Source organism: Loxodonta africana, chromosome 6 (assembly GCF_030014295.1).
Source record: "Loxodonta africana isolate mLoxAfr1 chromosome 6, mLoxAfr1.hap2, whole genome shotgun sequence".
Taxonomy (NCBI): Eukaryota; Metazoa; Chordata; class Mammalia; order Proboscidea; family Elephantidae; genus Loxodonta; species Loxodonta africana.
The window spans coordinates 78789988-78807986 of NC_087347.1; the positions used below are offsets into that span (position 1 = coordinate 78789988).

General features: G+C 40.3%; 1 protein-coding gene across 6 annotated transcripts in view; it reads left to right on the forward strand.

Moving 5' to 3' along the window:
* The window catches only part of STK39 (serine/threonine kinase 39), a 420086-nt gene that overhangs the window by 341034 nt on the left and 61053 nt on the right, over window positions 1-17999 (forward strand). Inside the window, exons 18-19 of one of the 6 annotated variants that reach the window (XM_064287029.1) lie at window positions 2967-3030; window positions 3811-4781. The exons of 2 other annotated variants lie outside the window; for them this stretch is intronic. In XM_064287029.1, the coding sequence (XP_064143099.1) occupies window positions 2967-3030; window positions 3811-3954 (208 nt within the window). In that variant the 3' untranslated portion in view covers window positions 3955-4781. Of the gene's footprint in view, window positions 1-2966; window positions 3031-3810; window positions 4782-10352; window positions 10377-17999 lie in introns of those variants that run through there. 3 more of the 6 variants (XM_064287028.1, XM_064287033.1, XM_064287030.1) reach the window with 3 other exon arrangements.

A 17999-nucleotide genomic window follows, 5' to 3' on the forward strand; every position in this document is an offset into this window, starting at 1 on the left:
AGGTATAAGCCCTTGGAAGGGGTCCTGAAGATTATTTGTGGTAACTCTGCCACCGTGCCATAGATGTTGCGCTTGCTGTTCATTTCAGTGTTTGTATTGTAACTAACAATTATGTTCATCAGACCCTTTTGTGATGTTGCTGCCAAATTCAGGAAGGTAAGTGATTTTCCCAAGATGAAAGAACCAAAAATAGTTGTTGGAGAAGGGACAGCTTCAGTCTGATTATCTTGAATAGCTTTAAAAAATTAAAAAAAATAAAAATAAAAACTAAATTAATGTTCTGTAGTTTAGTAATAAAAAGTAAAGTAAAATATAAAATGGCTTCTGCTCAGGCTTTGTTGCTGACCTCACCCAAGTTCTATTTCACTTCACTAAGCTTCAATGTTCTCATTTTTAGATTGAGGGGGACTAATTAGTTGATCATTAACATCCTTTCAGCATTAACATTCTAGGGGCCTAATTGAGCGGAGGAACAAATAAACCAGTTGCTGCTTGGCTGAACTGGTCCATCCATTCAACTTTAACAGTTGAGCAGTTGGTGAATTGGGTTTTCTAAATTCCAATCAGCTAATTAAGATCATTTGTTATAGCAAAGAGTTGTACAGGGAGACTTAGGACCCACCTACTGAAAGTTAAAAAGGTGGAGACTCATAGCTCTACACTGCAGCTTTATTGCCTTCTGCTTCTTCCCTGGAGCCTCCAAGAAGAGCTGATGGGTGAGAGGAGATGGGCAGAAAAAGAGAGAGACTTCAGGTCATAGAAAGCATCAGACAGCTCAAGGCTCCAGGGCATTGGGTGAGCAGAAGGCAAGAGGTTTCTCTTAGCATCTGGGCTGTCTTTGTGGGTATTTTCTGTGGCTGGGACCCTCTTAGTTGGAGGTTCCCTCTCCTCATGCTGTAAGGGGGTGTGAATGGCCAGAAGGTGAACTTCACAGCCACACGTGCACTCTAGGACCTTCCACATTTGTTTTGCGATCAGGAACTCCCATCTTGACACATCATTCTTACTTATTTTCATAGGTATTTTCTTTGGATGCTATATTTGCACATGGAATTGTTCTCTAAGTTTAAAATATTTCTGCTTGGGAGGAGGGGGGTTTACACCCTCAGCACACAGCACGTGGTGCTCTGAGGGGGCCATCCCTCCAGCTTTTTCTTTCCTCACAGAGCTTCTGTTACACAAAGAGTGGCGGGAAGCATGTTGAGGGAGAGGTGAGAATGAGGGCACACCAACAAAAGGTTCTACCCACTCATCCTACCACACATGGGTAAAGGACGCTATCTTTGTTGACTTTTGGGATCTGAGTCAAAACCTATGTCCTGGAAATTGCTTATCCTTAGTATTTCTAGCACTTTTGTCTTATGAATAATTAATAATAGCTAAAATTATTGAAAGATAGTAACATTACTAAAAATAGTAACCACAGAATGTCTCCCACATTCCAGGTGCTTTACATATGTGTTGTGTCTCTTAGTCTTATTATAGCTATACAAGGTAGGTGTGTATGCTTGTGTCCAATTTACAGATGAAGGACATGAAGTTCAGAGAAGTTAAGTAACTTATCCAAGGAAACAAAGCTGGTAAATGGCAGTACTGGAATTGGAACTCACAAGTGTCTTCCCACCATACGCTACTCCCAGTTAAATCTGCATTTCTTTTATATTTATTATGTTATTTGCCTGACAAATTAAGTATATGCTTCTTATAGCTGTTATTTCAAATGAAGCTTGGTAATGTTAAACAGTCTAGTACAGACCCTTACTCAACATGTATTGGAAAATTCAATAATACAACTGGAACACCAACAAAAAAAAATCCATTGGAAGAAATATATTGTTGAACCAATCAATGCTTTCAGTCAAACCAGTAAAGAATCAGGCTATAAAAGTTGCAAGTCGTAGTTGCAGGCAGATCGAGAAAAGGGCAGTCTGGCTGGGCAGTCGCATTGTCAGCTGTTCCTGTGTGTTGGCAGCCTTTCAAAGCCACAACAACTATGAAATGCGTTAGTATAAGGAAGACTGATAGATAGCATCACAGTCAGCTGTGCAAAGTGAATTCAGGTGTGATTGGTAGTTTAAATAGCAAATTGCTGAAAAGATCAGCCAGAAACTGTGAAGCATAGGCGATAGTACTTTACTGTGGGTTGAAAAGAGTCAAGTGTTGACTTGTCCATCACTAGAGCCACTTTGGGCATCAGTCAAGTATTTCTTAAACTCTTCTTTTCAGTACTAGCATGGTATAGAATAAGGTTAGTCTAAAGCCTTTCTTTCCTTCATTTTATATAGCTCTTCGCCTTCCATCAGGAAAATAACGGACTTTTTTTTAAACATGGTAGGATCTGTGCACTTTGTAAAAGAGTATTATTAGTGTCTATGCTCCACTTGTATAAGAAGACTTGGAATGACCGTCCAGGAATGGCAAATGCTGCTCATGGCACTTGATCAATGCAGACATGTCTAATCAATCACTGCCATTATCTTCATAGATTCTCAGAGTATTTCTCAACAAAGCCATCCAGAAAACCTCAGCCTACTAGAGTTGGCACTTGCAGAGAGACGTAAGCCATGAAGACAAGAATCATGTCTCTTTTTTTCACAACCATATTCATAGGACTTAGTACAAAACTTGGAATCCTGATGGCACAGTAGTTAAGAGCTATGGCTGCTAAACAAAAGGTCAGTAGTTCGAATTCCCCAGACGCTCCATGGAAGCCTGATGGGGCAGTTCTGCTCTGTCCTATAGGATCCCTATGAGTCAAAATTGACTTGATGGCAGTGGGTTTGGTTTTTTTAGTACAGTACCTGGAGTATTTATGCAATAATTGTTGAATGAATTAATGTTATTCACGACATATATCAATTCTCTCAAATTCATAAAATCATTGAATATATACATATCTGTTTTAAGTCGGAGGATTTCAGAGCTCATCTAGTCTAATATCCTGACAGTCTTCTCTGCTTTCCTAGCTCCCAGCCTTGCGTTCCATTATTCGGCACAGAAACGAAGCTCCAAACACTCTCACTGCTAAAGGTATTCAAGCTCCCAGAATAGTTACAAGGACATTATAGGTTCTCAATAAATATTTGTTGATGAATAAATGAATGAATTCTTAAGTAAAAACATGGGAAAATGCTGTGAAACAACAATGAGAGACTCAGAGAAGTAACCAAAGCAGCTCTGTCCTGGATCTTTTTATTTCCCCTTTCACTCAGCCTAAAATGTCACCAATTATTGATTTATTTGACTTCAGTGATGTTACCTTTAAAAATGTGAATTATATGGTAGCGTATATGTATATGTAGCTAAGGTCTGTAATTTTTTAACATTTTATATTCAAGTCCATCACTATCTCCCAGTCTCCAGTAGAGACCAGCTTTCTGATGAGAATGGGAATGGCACAGGAAAGCTAGGACATTTTTGAACATGGACTACCTTAGGTAGCACGGAAGTCCTGGGTGAGAGCCGGAGTGGGGAGGCTTAAGGCAACATAATAAGGCTCAGACTGGAGAGATAGGAAAGATAAAGCCACATGTTCATATGAATGCTTCATTTCTGTGATGATCTTTTCAAAATCCCTTCAAGAAAAGCTTGTATAGATCAATGACCACCTCCCTTAAATTGATAACGTCTGGTGGCCAAGCGAAGTCTGCCTCTCAAAATGAGCCTCGCAGGAACTTGTTTAAAAGAGTAAATGGGAACAGAACAGGCATTTGGTTTCCCAGATTGCTTGATGTGTATCTTGCCAGGAGAGGGTAAATGCTTATCCGATTTGCTTCATCTAGAAAGAATGGTTCTACATTTCCCTTGCAGCTCTACAGGCTGGTACAGCTGATTAGATATCCAGATTTCACTGCCCAACATTGTGACACTTCCATAATTTATTTGTCCACCATGAGTAACACCAATATTACAGCCCACGTAAGCACTACTTTATGGCTATTTTATGATTGTTAGATGGTTGATGGTCAAGCTGTTTTCAAAATAAGCACATCATCCCTTAGTTTCCAGAGATTTCAGACCCAATCAAAGAGCTGGACCAAACAACTTTGGGATAATGGTGAGAGGCTGTGCGGGGTTGGCACAAGCAGCGGTGCATTAAAGAGCTCAGGCTTGAAAGTTTGTGGTCATTAAAGTTATTCACGCTCTATAGGGCTGCAGAAGCTAAATGAAATCGCCCCCTCCACATGTTTCCTTGAAATCAAATGCTATTCTTAGCATGATATGAGATTTTTGAGAAAACAAGGAAGATAGGACAAGAAACCTAGTGACACGGCATTGTATTTCTGTCAACAAAATGAAGGAATTTCTTTATAGAAATTTTGGAAATTTTTTTACAATCCCCTCTGGATTTAAAGTCTTCTACAATAAATAATAGGAATAACTACTATTTATTGAATGCTCACTCCTTGCCAAGCACCACACAAACAAGTTTACATTTAATCCTCATAAAAGCCCTGAGAGGTGGGTGTTACGCCCATTCTACAGATGAAAAAAATAATGTTCAGAATCATTGGGTATCTGCCCAGGTTCAGAATGTAAGGAAGTGGCTGAGGTAACTAACATTCATTCTAAAACACGACTCTACACAGCAACTCTGAAGGGGTAACTGGGTCTATGGAGAGAGTGCTTCAAGATATTTATGTTACGCCAGAAACTTTCTCTTTTAGGGGGTGGTGTCAGGTTTTGGGATGGAAATCCTCTTTATCTGTTTTTTTCTCATCAAACCCTGTGACTAAAATGGTGCTGCATAAGGGCGGATTAACCAGTAAGCAAGGTACGCATGGGCTTACTTGTGTTTACTTACTAATCTATAGTGCACAGTTTCACCTGTTTTCCAAGTGAAATTATGTACTGCAGATTAGTAAGTAAGCACAAGTAAGCTCATGTGTACCTTGCTTCTTGGATAATCTACCCCTGGAGCTGCATATTCGGAGGGGGACAAAGGGTTCATATTAAAAACAGTCAAATTCACTAGGTTGTATAGTCCATTTATTCCACTAATACAGGAAGCAGTTTTTGAAAATATTGATTGATCAATTGATCTATTTATTTATTTAAGCAAAAGCGTTTACTTGTAGCTTCTCATTTTGCAAAGCACCATAGCCACTGGTCCCTTCAAGATTCAATGAATAAAAGGCAATGCAGATGAGGGAAGGTCTCAGTTTGTTTCCTTCACAAAATAAACCAAATGTTTTCTCTTCTGAAGCAACAACCTGGAGGGTTGTCATTAGTTGGTAGCACTGATATGGGGATTAGGCAGGTGGCTTCACATTGTCTCCTTAAGTGTTTTTAAAATTGCTTAATGTGAACGAACATCCCATTTCTCTGTTGTCAAATGCCTTTGGGGGATGTGAAAAATGAATAATTTGGGTAAAAATTGAGAAAATGTTTAAGATAAATGCTTCTATTTGATGGAACAGGGACAGGATGTAAGAGCACTAATGTACTGTAATTTGGAAGGGCTTCTGGAGAACAGCCACGTCTTTAAAAATTAAGTATATGTTAGGCTTTTACTGTAAATTTCGTAAGTACTTATGCCGTTCACAGAAGGGAAGATGAATTAGAAAGCCTAAAAAAAACACACAAACAAAAGGAAAAATAAAGGATAAATGTTTTCTCCTAATTTTTTCTTCACCCCTAAAATACCCTGGAACTATTTGAGCTATTTCCTGAAGAATTTCTTTATGCCATGTGCTTCTCTTGGTATTGTTTATATGGTTTAGCCTCTACAGAATGCTTTTTTATTATTCAGAGAAAAAGTCATGAAACTAATCCATAATTTACATCAAAAAGGCCCACAATTCAGAAATAAAGCCCATATTTTTTCAAATGCATTAATTTTTCTGAAAAGTCAACACACAGGCAGCAGATTTCTAAACTCCATCAAATGGTCAAACTAATCAGATGCTAGTGAAATACTGTTCTCTAGTGAGGGCCTTAAACCCATTGTCTCTGCTACAATCCTAAATGTGTATCATCTTTCACTTCTAGCTTGTTCCTACAATCCTATTCTTGCTTGAAATTAGGTCTACATGTTTTAGTTGGTATTTACTTCTTTTTATTTATTTTTGCCTATTTCACAAAGTGTGTAATCAACAACTATTTTTACAATTATATTTATTATAACCCCAAACAGAATATAAGGAATCTTTGATGCTGAAAAAGAAACAGATACATAGAACATTAGGAAATAACAGAATACCCAGCCAGTAAAACTTGTCCTTTAACTGAAAGGAACCTAAAAGGTCAAGATTTTCAGTTTTGACTAAAAAGGCAGACAAGAAAGGAATTCCAAACTGGACATATTCCATCACAAAACTCTCTATTTGTTCAAGGAGTCTTGCTAGAATTTTGCACAAATGGAGCTGAAGCTAGACATCGGCTTCTTGTCCACAATCTTGATTACCAATGCAAAATGGGAGCATTTTTTGGAGATGTGTAGATTCTCTACATAGTCAGTCATCAAGCTTTCTCAAGCTGACAATGGAATTAAGCTAAAAAAAAAAAAGTAGACACCCAATGAGTGTTAGTGAATGAAAGAAGGAATGGGTAAACAGTGACAGAGTCAAACTATATTCTTTTAAAAATTTTTTCCCCAATTTTGGAAAATTATGGATACATGATAGTACTTGAGAGCTTCCCTGAGAGTAAGGAGAACAGTCCAACAGAAGACATGAATTGTGTTAAGAGGCAGGGACAGAGGAATGTTTGCAGAGCAGAGGAAGGCATAAAATCAGAAAATGTTAGAGTTGAAGTATTTGAGAAATTCTATGTTCCAGTCATGTCTGCTCACATATGAAGAAAGCCAGGCCCAGAGAGCTGAAGCTGAGCATCCACATCCCACACAGCTTATTAATGGCAGAGCCAAGACAAGAACTCAGACAACTTTACTCCCAGGCTGATGCTTTTTCTATTGTACACATGAGACCCTCTTTACTGTGATCAGAGTGTTAACCTTAGCTAAGTTATTCCTCCAGTGCTATTCTGATGACTTGCTGGCTTTTCATAAATGCTCAATAACCTGAGGTATTAGTAAAGGCTTTAGGAATGAAAGCAATTATGCATTGTGTTAGCTGTGACCTTTCCAGAGTCCTGAATATTGGACGGGCCATTGAATGGGCCCACCAAATTGGACACTTTTTTTTTTTTTTTTACCAGAAGACCACAGACAGTGGTGGTTCAGTGGTAGAATTCCACACTTCCATGCCAGAGACTTGGATTTGACTCTAGGCCAAGGCATCTCAAGCTCAGCCACCACCTATCTGTCAGTTGAGACTTGCGTGTTGCTATTACGCTAAACAGATTTCAGTGGAATTTCCAGACTAAGGCAAATGAGGAAGAAAGGGCTGGCTATCTACTTCTGAAAATCAGCCAGTGAAAACCCTATGGATCACAAAAGTCCTATTCCGTTGTGCATGGGTTGCCAAGAGCTGGAGGCCAACTTGACAGCAGCTAACAACACTACCACCACCAGAAGGGCAGTTTACGTTTTATCTGCTTTTTGTGGCTAACTACATGGTAAACGCTTTAATGGTGGCTTATAATTTTACAAGGTTTAACCCAAAAGGAAGGACCTTGTTAAGGAGTATTATTGACTTAAAAATGACAGTGCTAAAGTAGCAAGAGAAAAAACCTTTACAAGGAACATTTTAATGTGAAGAAAGAAGATATTTTTTTTTCCTTTGGAAGCTCAGTATGCCTGTTTAGCATACACTCTTTATAATGTTGTTGTTGTTGTTAGGTGCTGTCGAGTCATTTCCGACTCACAGCGACCCTCTGTACAACAGAACAAAACGCTGCCCGGCCCTGTGCCAAACTCACAATCATTCCTATGTGGGAGCCCATTGTTTCAGCCAGTCTGTCAATCCATCTCACTGAACTTCTTTTTTGCTGACCCTCTACCTTACCAAGCATGATGTCCTTCTCCAGGGACTGGTCCCTACTATTTATAATGAGATAGCAGTTAATAGCATGTGTCAGCCATTATATTCCTGATGGAACTGAGCACAGATAAATGGAATATTTAAGAGACTTCTGATTCCCACATTTATACTTAGATTTTTTTAAGTTGATTTGTGTCCTCCTCAAAGATATATTCAAGTCCTAGCCTTTGGTGCCTGTGAATGTGGCCTTATTTAGAAATAGCATCTTTGTAGATGTGATTAGTTAACAAGAGGTCATACTGGAGCAGGATGGGCTCTAATCCGATATGACTAGTGTCTTTATAAGAAGAGAAGAGACAGACACAGAGGGAAGACCGCCATGTGAAGCCCGAATTAGAGAATGGAGTTATGTTATAAGCCAAGGAATGCCCGGGTCTGTCAGAAGCTGGAAGAGACAAGGAAGAACCTTCCTTAGAGCCTTCAGAGAGAGCGTGGCCCTGCTGACACCCTGAATTCAGACTGCTAGCCTCCAGAACTGTCAGTGAATAACTTTCTATTGCATTAAGTCACTTACTTTGTAACAGTAGCCCTAGGAAGCTAATATAGGCTGGGAGCTAGGGAAAAAGCAAAGCAACGTTCATAAATATAAATATACACAACTGGTAGTGACGTGACCTCAACTGTGCTTTTGTGATCAGCAAAACCTGTTGGTCTTAACACATGTATATGTTACACATGGAACATTTTGTTTTTCAAATAGGCTATTTTTTAGAGCAGTTTTAGATTTACAGAAAAAATTGTGCAAAAATTAGAGTTCCCATAGACCCCCTCACCTCTGAACCTTGTTTCTCCTATTAACATCTTACATTTTTGTGGTATATTTGTTACAATCGATAAACCAATAGTGATACATTATTATTATTAACTAAAGCTCACAGTTTACCTTAGGGTTCATACTTTGTATTGTAGTTTTGACAAATGCTTAACTAATGTCATTGCCCACTATTACACTATCATACAGAATAATTTCATTGCCCTAAAAATGCTCTGTGCTCCACCTGTTATTCATACCTCCACCTCTTTCTGGCTCCCTGGGAACCACTGATCTTTTCACTGTCTGTATAATTTTGCCTTTTCCAGAATACCATTTAGTTGGAATCATACAGTATGTAGCTTTTTCAGACAGGCTTCTTACACTTAGTAGTATGCCATTAAAGCTCTCCCATGTCTTTCCATGGCTTGATGGCTCATTTCTTTTTATCGCTGAGTAACCCTCTGTTGTATGGATGCACCACAGTTTGTTTACCCATTTCTCTATTGAAGGATGTCTTGGTAGCTTCCAATTTCTGGCAATTTTGAATAAAACTGGTATAAACATTTGTGTGCAGGTTTTTATGTGGGCATAACACACAGAACTTTTTTAACATAGAATCTTTTTCCCCCAGTGAATTTCTGCCTCACATGGTCATTTTCATTAGTCGAGTGGACAGTTTACTTAAAGCTGCTTTTCTTTCTGAAACTGAATAGGAGCTTCCTTGTTTTTAAGGAATGTAATAATAGTAATTTGACCAATAATTACTAAAAAAAAAAAAATTGCCGTCAAGTTGATTTTGTCTCAGAGCGGCCCTGTAGGTCAGAGTAGAACTGTCCCATAGGGTTTCCAAGGAGCGGCTAGTGGATTCGAACTGCTAACCTTTTTGTTTAGCAACCTTGGTACACCGTAGCTCTTAACCACTTCACCACGAGGGCTCCAATAATTTCTAACCAGTCAACACTCTGCTAATAGCTGTAAGTAGAGTAACCATATAATTTATTGTCTAAATCAGGACATTATGAGAATGAATTTTGTTAATAATTTCACTGCAATAAAAGGCAAAAACACATCCTGATCAAACTGGGATGAATTGTCAAGTGTAGCAACTTTAAACATCTCGTTACCCTGCTGTCCAGGTCTTCTGTTCCATCCTCTAACTAGGACTGGCTGCCACTCATCTTGTCCCAAATGAGGACTTTAAAAGTGCCTCACAGCTTAACACCAGTGTTATTCATCCTTTGCAATATTAAGTCATTACATCAGACCTTTCATAGGGTTAGTATATTTGTACATTCCCCTATTTTTTGCTCATATATTCCGATCCTTCTTTTTTTTTTTTTACCTTATGTAATTAGACAGTAAATTGTGTTTCTACTATCTTGATGTCTGACTTCCTACTAGACTGATAGCCCCCCAAGGGAAGGGAATTTTCCCCCTTGTTCTCCACAGTATCCTCAGCTGCTCACACTAAATGTGCAAGCCCATAAAAGGTGCAGACAGTATCTGCTGAATGACTGTAAACTACACTTCTAGAAGTGCTTAATGGGTGGTTATTAAATAAATGAGAGACAACCACAGATACTGAAATAAAGCTTGTTACTTTGAGCTTTCCTATTATTACTTTATTATTTATTATTACTATTGTTACTTTGAAGTGGACTTGAAGCACTTACTAATGAATGGATTACACCTCAACATAAAGAAAACAAAAATCCTCACAACTGGACCAATGAGCAACATCATGATAAACGGAGAAAAGATTGAAGTTGTCAAGGATTTCATTTTACTTGGATCCACAATCAACAGCCATGGAAGCAGCAGTCAAGAAATCAAAAGACGCATTGCATTGGGCAAATCTGCTGCAAAGGACCTCTTCAAAGTGTTGAAGAGCAAAGATGTCACCCTGAAGACTAAGGTGCGCCTGAGCCAAGCCATGGTATTTTCAATCACATCATATGCATGTGAAAGCTAGACAATGAATAAGGAAGACAGAAGAAGAATTGACACCCTTGTATTGTGGTGTTGGCAAAGAATATTGAATATATCATGAACTGCCAAAAGAACAAACAAATCTGTCTTGGAAGAAGTGCGGCCAGAATTCTCCTTAGAGGCAAGGATGGCGAGATCGCGTCTTACATACTTTGGACATGTTGTCAGGAGGGATGCATCCCTGGAGAAGGACATCATGCTTGGCAGAGTACAGCGTCAGTGGAAAAGAAGAAGACCCTCAACAAGGTGGATTGGCACAGTGGCTGCAACAATGAGCTCAAGCATAACAACGATTGTAATGATGGTGCAGGACCGGGCAGTGTTTCGTTCTGTTGTGCATAGGGTCGCTATGAGTCAGAACCAACTCGACGGCACCTAACAACAACAACATTATTACTTTTACTGTTTATTTCATTCACATATTCAACAAATGCGTATTGAGCACCTAATAAGAATAAAGCAATAAGGTATGTGCTGTGGAAACACAAAGTTGATTGAGAGTATGAGACAGGGATCTGCCCTCAAGGTGACATCTTTGCTCCCAGTCTGGGAGGAAATATGACCAGATAGCAGAGTTAAGAGAGAAGTGAATTACTTTTGGAACCAAGTCTCCACTAAATTAGAAAAAACTGTTTTCAAGATAAATGGGAGGGAGAACACTTCTTTACAGAACTTAAGAATTTTTTCAGGTGTGTTCATATCCAAAGCATGCCTGTTTCACTTTGTCCAGCCTGCTGAACTCATTTATGATACCTGCTGGCCCCAGTAGGTAACTGAGGCAGTGGAAGCCAGCAGAGGATTTTTGGCAGGAAAGAGAAGCAATCAGAGCAATGCTTTGGGAAGATCAATCTGCCAGCCCTGGAGAAAATGCACTGGCAAGGAGAGAGAGCAGAATGGAGTGGAGAATGGCAGCTGCAAGGCTACCCTAGAGTTTGCAAAATATCACCACTGGGGGGAAGCAGGCAAAGCGTGCACGGGATCTCTCTGCATTATTTCTTATGACTGCACATGAATCTACGTTTATCTCCATAAAAATTTCAATTAAAAAAAGGCTCTGAGAATTGATGAGGGTCTGGACTAGGTCTTGCATGGAAAGAGTAGAGTGGATTAAAAATATTAGCACCCCAATTTCTACTACCTACACAATAATTGGTACCAATAGTCATAGAGAGCATAGAACACACCCCAACTCTGCACATAGGTTCATCAGAGATTGCTTTAAACCTTCTCCAAGGAGCCCAAAGGGACAACCCATCTTCCTATCCCCAGGACCTAATTGGCCCTCAATGCTGAGGGCATCTGGAAGAGAGGGCTCACTTGGCCACATTTCAACACTCAGTAGGCAGCAGAGGAAAGAAAGTGGCCCACCCAGGCTGTCTACATTATAATCCACCAGCAGTTTCTGCCTCTAAACAAATAATTTATTTTATAAGGATCAGTACAAAGCTGGTTCCTACAAGGTAGAGGTTAAAGGTGTCCCAAGTGTCCAACTTTTCCAAGCTGCTATACCACTCCATCATCTCTAATATCAACTACTCCCTCTCCCCTCAGTACACTCCCCGTCTTTGGTTTCCCTAATTCACTGCAATGGCTCACAGAACTCATGAGCGGTATAAAGGAAATGGCTCATGTGGTTGTGGATGCTGACAAGTCCCAAATTCATGGATCAGGCGTAGGCTTCTCCTGACCCACATGGCTGTAGGAGCTGAGGAACCTAAACCAGCAGTTCAGACCACAGGCTGCTGGCTCACAAGGCTGCAGAAGCTGGTGAATCAGGTCAAATGACAGGCCACTGGCCCAAGGGGCTATGGAGGCCAGTGAATGCCAGAATCGGCAGGCCATGCAGCAGGTCCCTGGCATGGCCAATTGATCACCAACAAGACACAGGATCCAAAGGCAGAGAGACAGCCTTGCCAGGGCACACAGGTATATCTTAGATGCAGGTCACGCTTCAAGGAAGGGCGTAACTTGGGTAAGGATGGGGCTCGAATCACACCCTCCTGCAAGGCTTCGACCCAAGACACACCCTACACCAACCCTGCCTCATCAACATATAGAGGTCAGGACCCATAACACATAAAATGGAGGACAATCACACAATCCTGGGAATCACAGCCTAGCCAAGTTGACACATAACCCCAACCATCACAGATTCCATATATCGTGTTTACATAGTCCTACTCAATGGTTGTGTGTGAGTCACAAAAACCATGGCTAGAAGGGCAATATTAAGTATTACATTGCACCACAGCCTCTCAGTCCCAAGGAAAGGAACAAGAAGGGCACTGCTCTAGGTGTTCCCTCTGTGTGTCCAGGATATCGTTGCTGGTTCTTGGAACTTACCAGAACTCTCCTCCATGAAAAAGTTGTAATGAAGCATGAAAAAGAGAGAATGTTTGCCCAGCAACAGAGAAGATAGTAATAGTGAACATGTACAGTTGATAGTATGCCAGGCACTCTTTTAAGCACTTTATACATATTAAGTCATTTAATCCTCATCACAGCCATTCAACACAGTCACTAATAGCATCTCCATGTTGAAGATGAGGGAATTTAGGCACAGGGTTGTTAAATATCTCACTGAAAGACACACAGCTAGTAACTGGAGGAGCTGGGACTTGAACCAACAGCCTGCAGTCTTAACCATGCATTCTATCATTTCAGATATGGTGCCAAGGGTTCAGCCTTGCATTTTGGGAGGATAATGGTTCCCCAGAATGTGAACAAAGAAGGCAGGGCAGGGCTTGATTTTATATACCTATCCCCAGCCCTGGTACTCACACAAACAGAACAGAGAACAATCTATCAGATTCTCTTTCTGTGCCTTTATATCACATGTCTAAATCCATCAGCATCTCGTGTGCCAGAGATAGAATAGAATTGAGTACAAGTCTAAAACAATGAGTATGGAGTGCTGGACTATTGGTTTGAAATCCAGCCAGGAGCTTTCCTGTGAAACTTGCGAATAGGGAGAAGTATGTCTGGTACTAGGTTGCTACTGGGCTTCTATTGGTACATCACTCAGCAAAGAATCTGTCACCAAGGCTGACTGCTCTGAGGAAGCCAGCAAAGTCTTCCACTCTCTTCCCAATGGGGAGCTGCCTGATAGCCAGGGCTCTAGAATCTCTGGGTTCAATCAAAAGATGTTACAGTTGATCAAAGACCATCCATGCCTTTGTTTGTTTGTTTTTCCCTCAGAATTACTATGAATTCCAATTTGTTGAATCCGTGTTTATGCCTTTCACCACCAGGTAACTTTCCACTTATTTTTAAAATAGCAACTCAAACCTCACCTCGTCTGTGACATCTTTTTCTTCTTCAACGGGTAGAATTCCCTTCCCCTCCCTGGGATGTTCACAGCAATATGACCACAGTTCATTTTAGCACTTAAAAAACTGCATTGTAAATGGTTGTATAGAGGTCTTTATACTTAATGAGGGAAAAACAAAGGAATGGCAAGTGAGGGTGAGAGGTGGGTAATGGTGTTAACTCCCTTTATGATCTGATTCAGGTGTTCTGAGAATGGCTCCTTGTTCCCAAAAGTCTCCTTCCTGGTCCTGCCTCTGCATGTGACCGTCCCACCATAATCAAGGAGTTGTGAAAATTCAAATAGCACCAGAATAGGAAATGATTTTTCATTAACCTTTCACTATTAGTATGGGACAGAATTATTAAAAAAAAAAAAAAAAAAAACAGATGAGCTGCAGGGTATAAAAATGGACTGGGAAAGATTGGGATGTCATGGTGCCCACAATGGGGAATCCTAGGCAGAAAGGACAAAGCCAGAGACTTGGGATGCCTGAGAAAAAAGAGGGGATGCAGGCACATTTCCTCACATCACAATTGTCTCTAGAACTGGTCTGGGGTGGGGCTGGGGCAGAATATGACTATTCTGTGTATACATTGATGCAGTTTCGGAATCCTGTGCTAATTTTAGTCTCAGATTCACATGCAGATATCAAGGGTATACCAACTAGCCCAATTTTTTTTGGCAATGTGGGACGCAATGAAGGAAACTGTGGAAGTGTATAATTCAGTGCTTTCAGGGCCAAAGCAAATGCTGCACATTTAACCTTCTTTTTTCCTGAATAAATTAGCTAATCAATCCACTAGATGAACCCACATTTTCTTTTCACAGCCAAATCCCACATAACATGATAATAAGTCTCCAACTCCCAGTGGTAGTTTAGTCTGGAATTGGTTGTGCTCTGTGATTTGGTGGTGGCTCACTAAGCATTTCTAGGGACCTCCATGACTGCGTTAGACCTGGGAAAATAAACCACACTGAGCTGCCATGAACGGTGGGTGTGCAGCTCATTTCTTCAGGGACTCCCTCTCCCTGAGAGTCATACTTCTCCCTGGTCGCCACCTCCCTTCCACTGTTGTTTGCTTCTCCCCTCCCCTGTGCCTACTCTTAGGGTCATTTATGTTTCCAAAGCCACCTGCTCCTTGCCTTTGAGCTCCCAGGTGCCAGTGCTCTAAGATTTGACCTAGGGAACTGCCAACTCTGAGCTAGGATAGCTTTTCCCATCTGCAGCAAAAGCCATTTCAAAAAAATAGGAAGAGAGCTGGGATTCTCATATTTTCCTTGCTAGATGTGTTTGTCTGCAAAAACCAATTACTGAAGCTCAGCTGTAAGAAATAAAATGTATTTAGTCACAGGTAAAGTTCATGAACAGGGAATTAGCTGCAGAATATGCACAGTACATCTTTTACAAATGAATGCATATCCTAGACCTGTACCTTTTACAAATAAGCCATCTCAAGAGAGGCATTGATGGCAAAATCAGAAACAATCCTAATGGCCTGGCAGGCTCAATGCTGCTCCGAATAACGAGCTATGGCACATAGCACTTTATCTTCATCAGCTTTTTCCCTCTGCTTGTTTAAAGCATCTGAAGCCCCCATAGTTCCTTTGGATCCAGCAGGCTTACAGTCCTGGAGGACAAACTCTTCCCTACACACTTTTTGGGTTAATATTTGAAGCTCTTGCACCAAGAGAAACTGTTAAATAGAATTCAGAGGGCAGCTGAAGGCACATAAGGATGACATCTTGGCTCTACCAGGACTCTTCCTGAGGACAACCATATGTTTTCGTGCAATTGGCCAAAAACCATTTGGGAAACAAGGAATGAAGCCACCAGATTTAGTTGGTCTGTTCACACCAGATACTTAATTTCATTAATTTTTCTTTCTTTTTTAATTGAGAGGAAAATTTGCTCTTGGTTATTTGTGGTTCCATAAAGAAGTTAAGCCTGGGAGACTACTCAGTATCAAAAGTCATTCCAGGTGAAAGCGGAAAGCTTCCTAAAACCACAGATCTAAAGGGATCTCGAGGTGGCCTTGACAAGTCAGACTTTGACTTACTATTCAAACCATGGGATGAGAGCCATTGTATGGCTAACTTAGATCTCTGATTGCACCATGGCCTTTGCTGTGGTTGGTTTTCCTTGGTTTGACTCGGAACAGGAGGTAAGCTGACCAGGTTGGGTGCTGGATACTGCCACGTGGCACTAAATTAATCCTACAATATTTCCTGATTGCATTGAATTCTTTTTTGTTCTTTACTTTCTACCTGGAGCCATTATAGGGAAAAAAAAAAAAAATCTGAAGACAGTTTAAAGTTGAAGAAAATAGAATTACAGGTAGCCCCCAACTTACAACGGGGTTCTGTTCCAACGGCTACTCTGTCATAAGTTGGTTCTGATGTAAGTGAATACCTGCTTTTTTTTTTTAATTTTCATTATTATTGTATCTTATTATCAGTATCTTTTTTTTTTTTAATTTTATTGTATTTTAGGTGAAAGTTTATGGCCCAAATTAGTTTTTCATTCAAAAATTTTATACAGAAATTGTTTTGTGACATTAGCTGCAATCCTCGCAACATATCAGCACTCTTGCCCTTTCCCTTTCTACCCTGGGTCCTCAGGGATCATTCATTCAGTTTTCCTGTCCCTTCCTGCCTTCTCCTCTTTGCTTCCGGGGAGGTGTTGCCCATTCTGTCTTGTAGACTTGGTTGAACTAAGAAGCACTTTCCTCCCATGTATTATTGTTTGTTTTATAGGCCTGTCTAATCTTTGGCTGAAAGGTGGACTTAGGGAGTGGCTTCAGTTCTGAGTTAGCAGGGTGTCCAGAGGCCGTAGTCTCGGGGTTCTTCCAGTCACTGTGAGAAGAGTAAGTCTGGTATTTTTTGTGAATTTGAATTTTGTTCTACATTTTTCTTCTGCTCTGTCCAGGGTCCTCTATTGTGATCCTTGTCAGAGTGGTCAATGATGGTAGCTGGGTACCATCTAGCTCTTCTGGGCTCAGGCTGGTGGAGGCTGTGGTTCATGCAGTCCATTAGTCCTTTGGACTAATATTTTCCTTGTATCTTTGGTTTTCTTCATTCTCCTCTGCTCTGAACATGCTGGGACCAACAGATGTACCTTAGATAGACACTTGCAAGCTTTTAGGACCCTAGACACTACTCACAGAAGTAGAATATAGAACATTTTCTTTATGAACTATGGTATGACAGTTGACCTAGATGTCCCCCAAGACCATGATCCCTAGCCCAGTAACTCGGTCCCTCAAGGTATTTGGATGTGTCTAGGAATCTTCTCTGACTTTGCCTTGGTCAAGTTGTGCTGACTTCCCCTATATTGTGTGTTGTCTTACCCTTCACCAAAGTTACCACTTACCTATTGTCTAGTATTTTTCCCTCTCCACCCCTCCCCTCCCTTGTAACCATTAAAGATTGTTTCTTTCTGTGTGTAAACCTTTTCTTGGGTTTTTATAATAGTGACTTCATACGGTATTTTTCCTCTCGTCATTGATTTATTTCACTTAGCATAAAAAAAATAGTACCCTCCAAATTCATCTGTGTTGTGAAATGTTTTGCAGATTCATTATTCTTTATCATTGCATATTATTCCATTGTGTGTATGTGCCATAATTTGTTTATCCATTCATCTGTTGATGGGCACCTAGGTTGTTTCCATCTTTTTTGCTATTGTGAATGGTGCTGCAATTAACATGGGTGTGTATATGTCTATTCCTGTGATGGCTCTTATTTCTGTAGGATATATTCCTAGGAGTGGGATTGTTGGATCGTATGGTATTTCTAGCTCTGGCCTTTGAAGGTGACACCATATTGTTTTCCACAGTGGTTATACCATTTTACATCCCCACCAGTAGTGAATAAGGGTTCCAATTTCCCTGCAACCTCTCCAACATTTGTTATTTTTGTTTTGTTGATTAATACCAGTAATGCCATGGTGAAATAGTATCTCATGGCAGTTTTTTTTTTTTCTTTTCTTTTTATTGAACTTTAG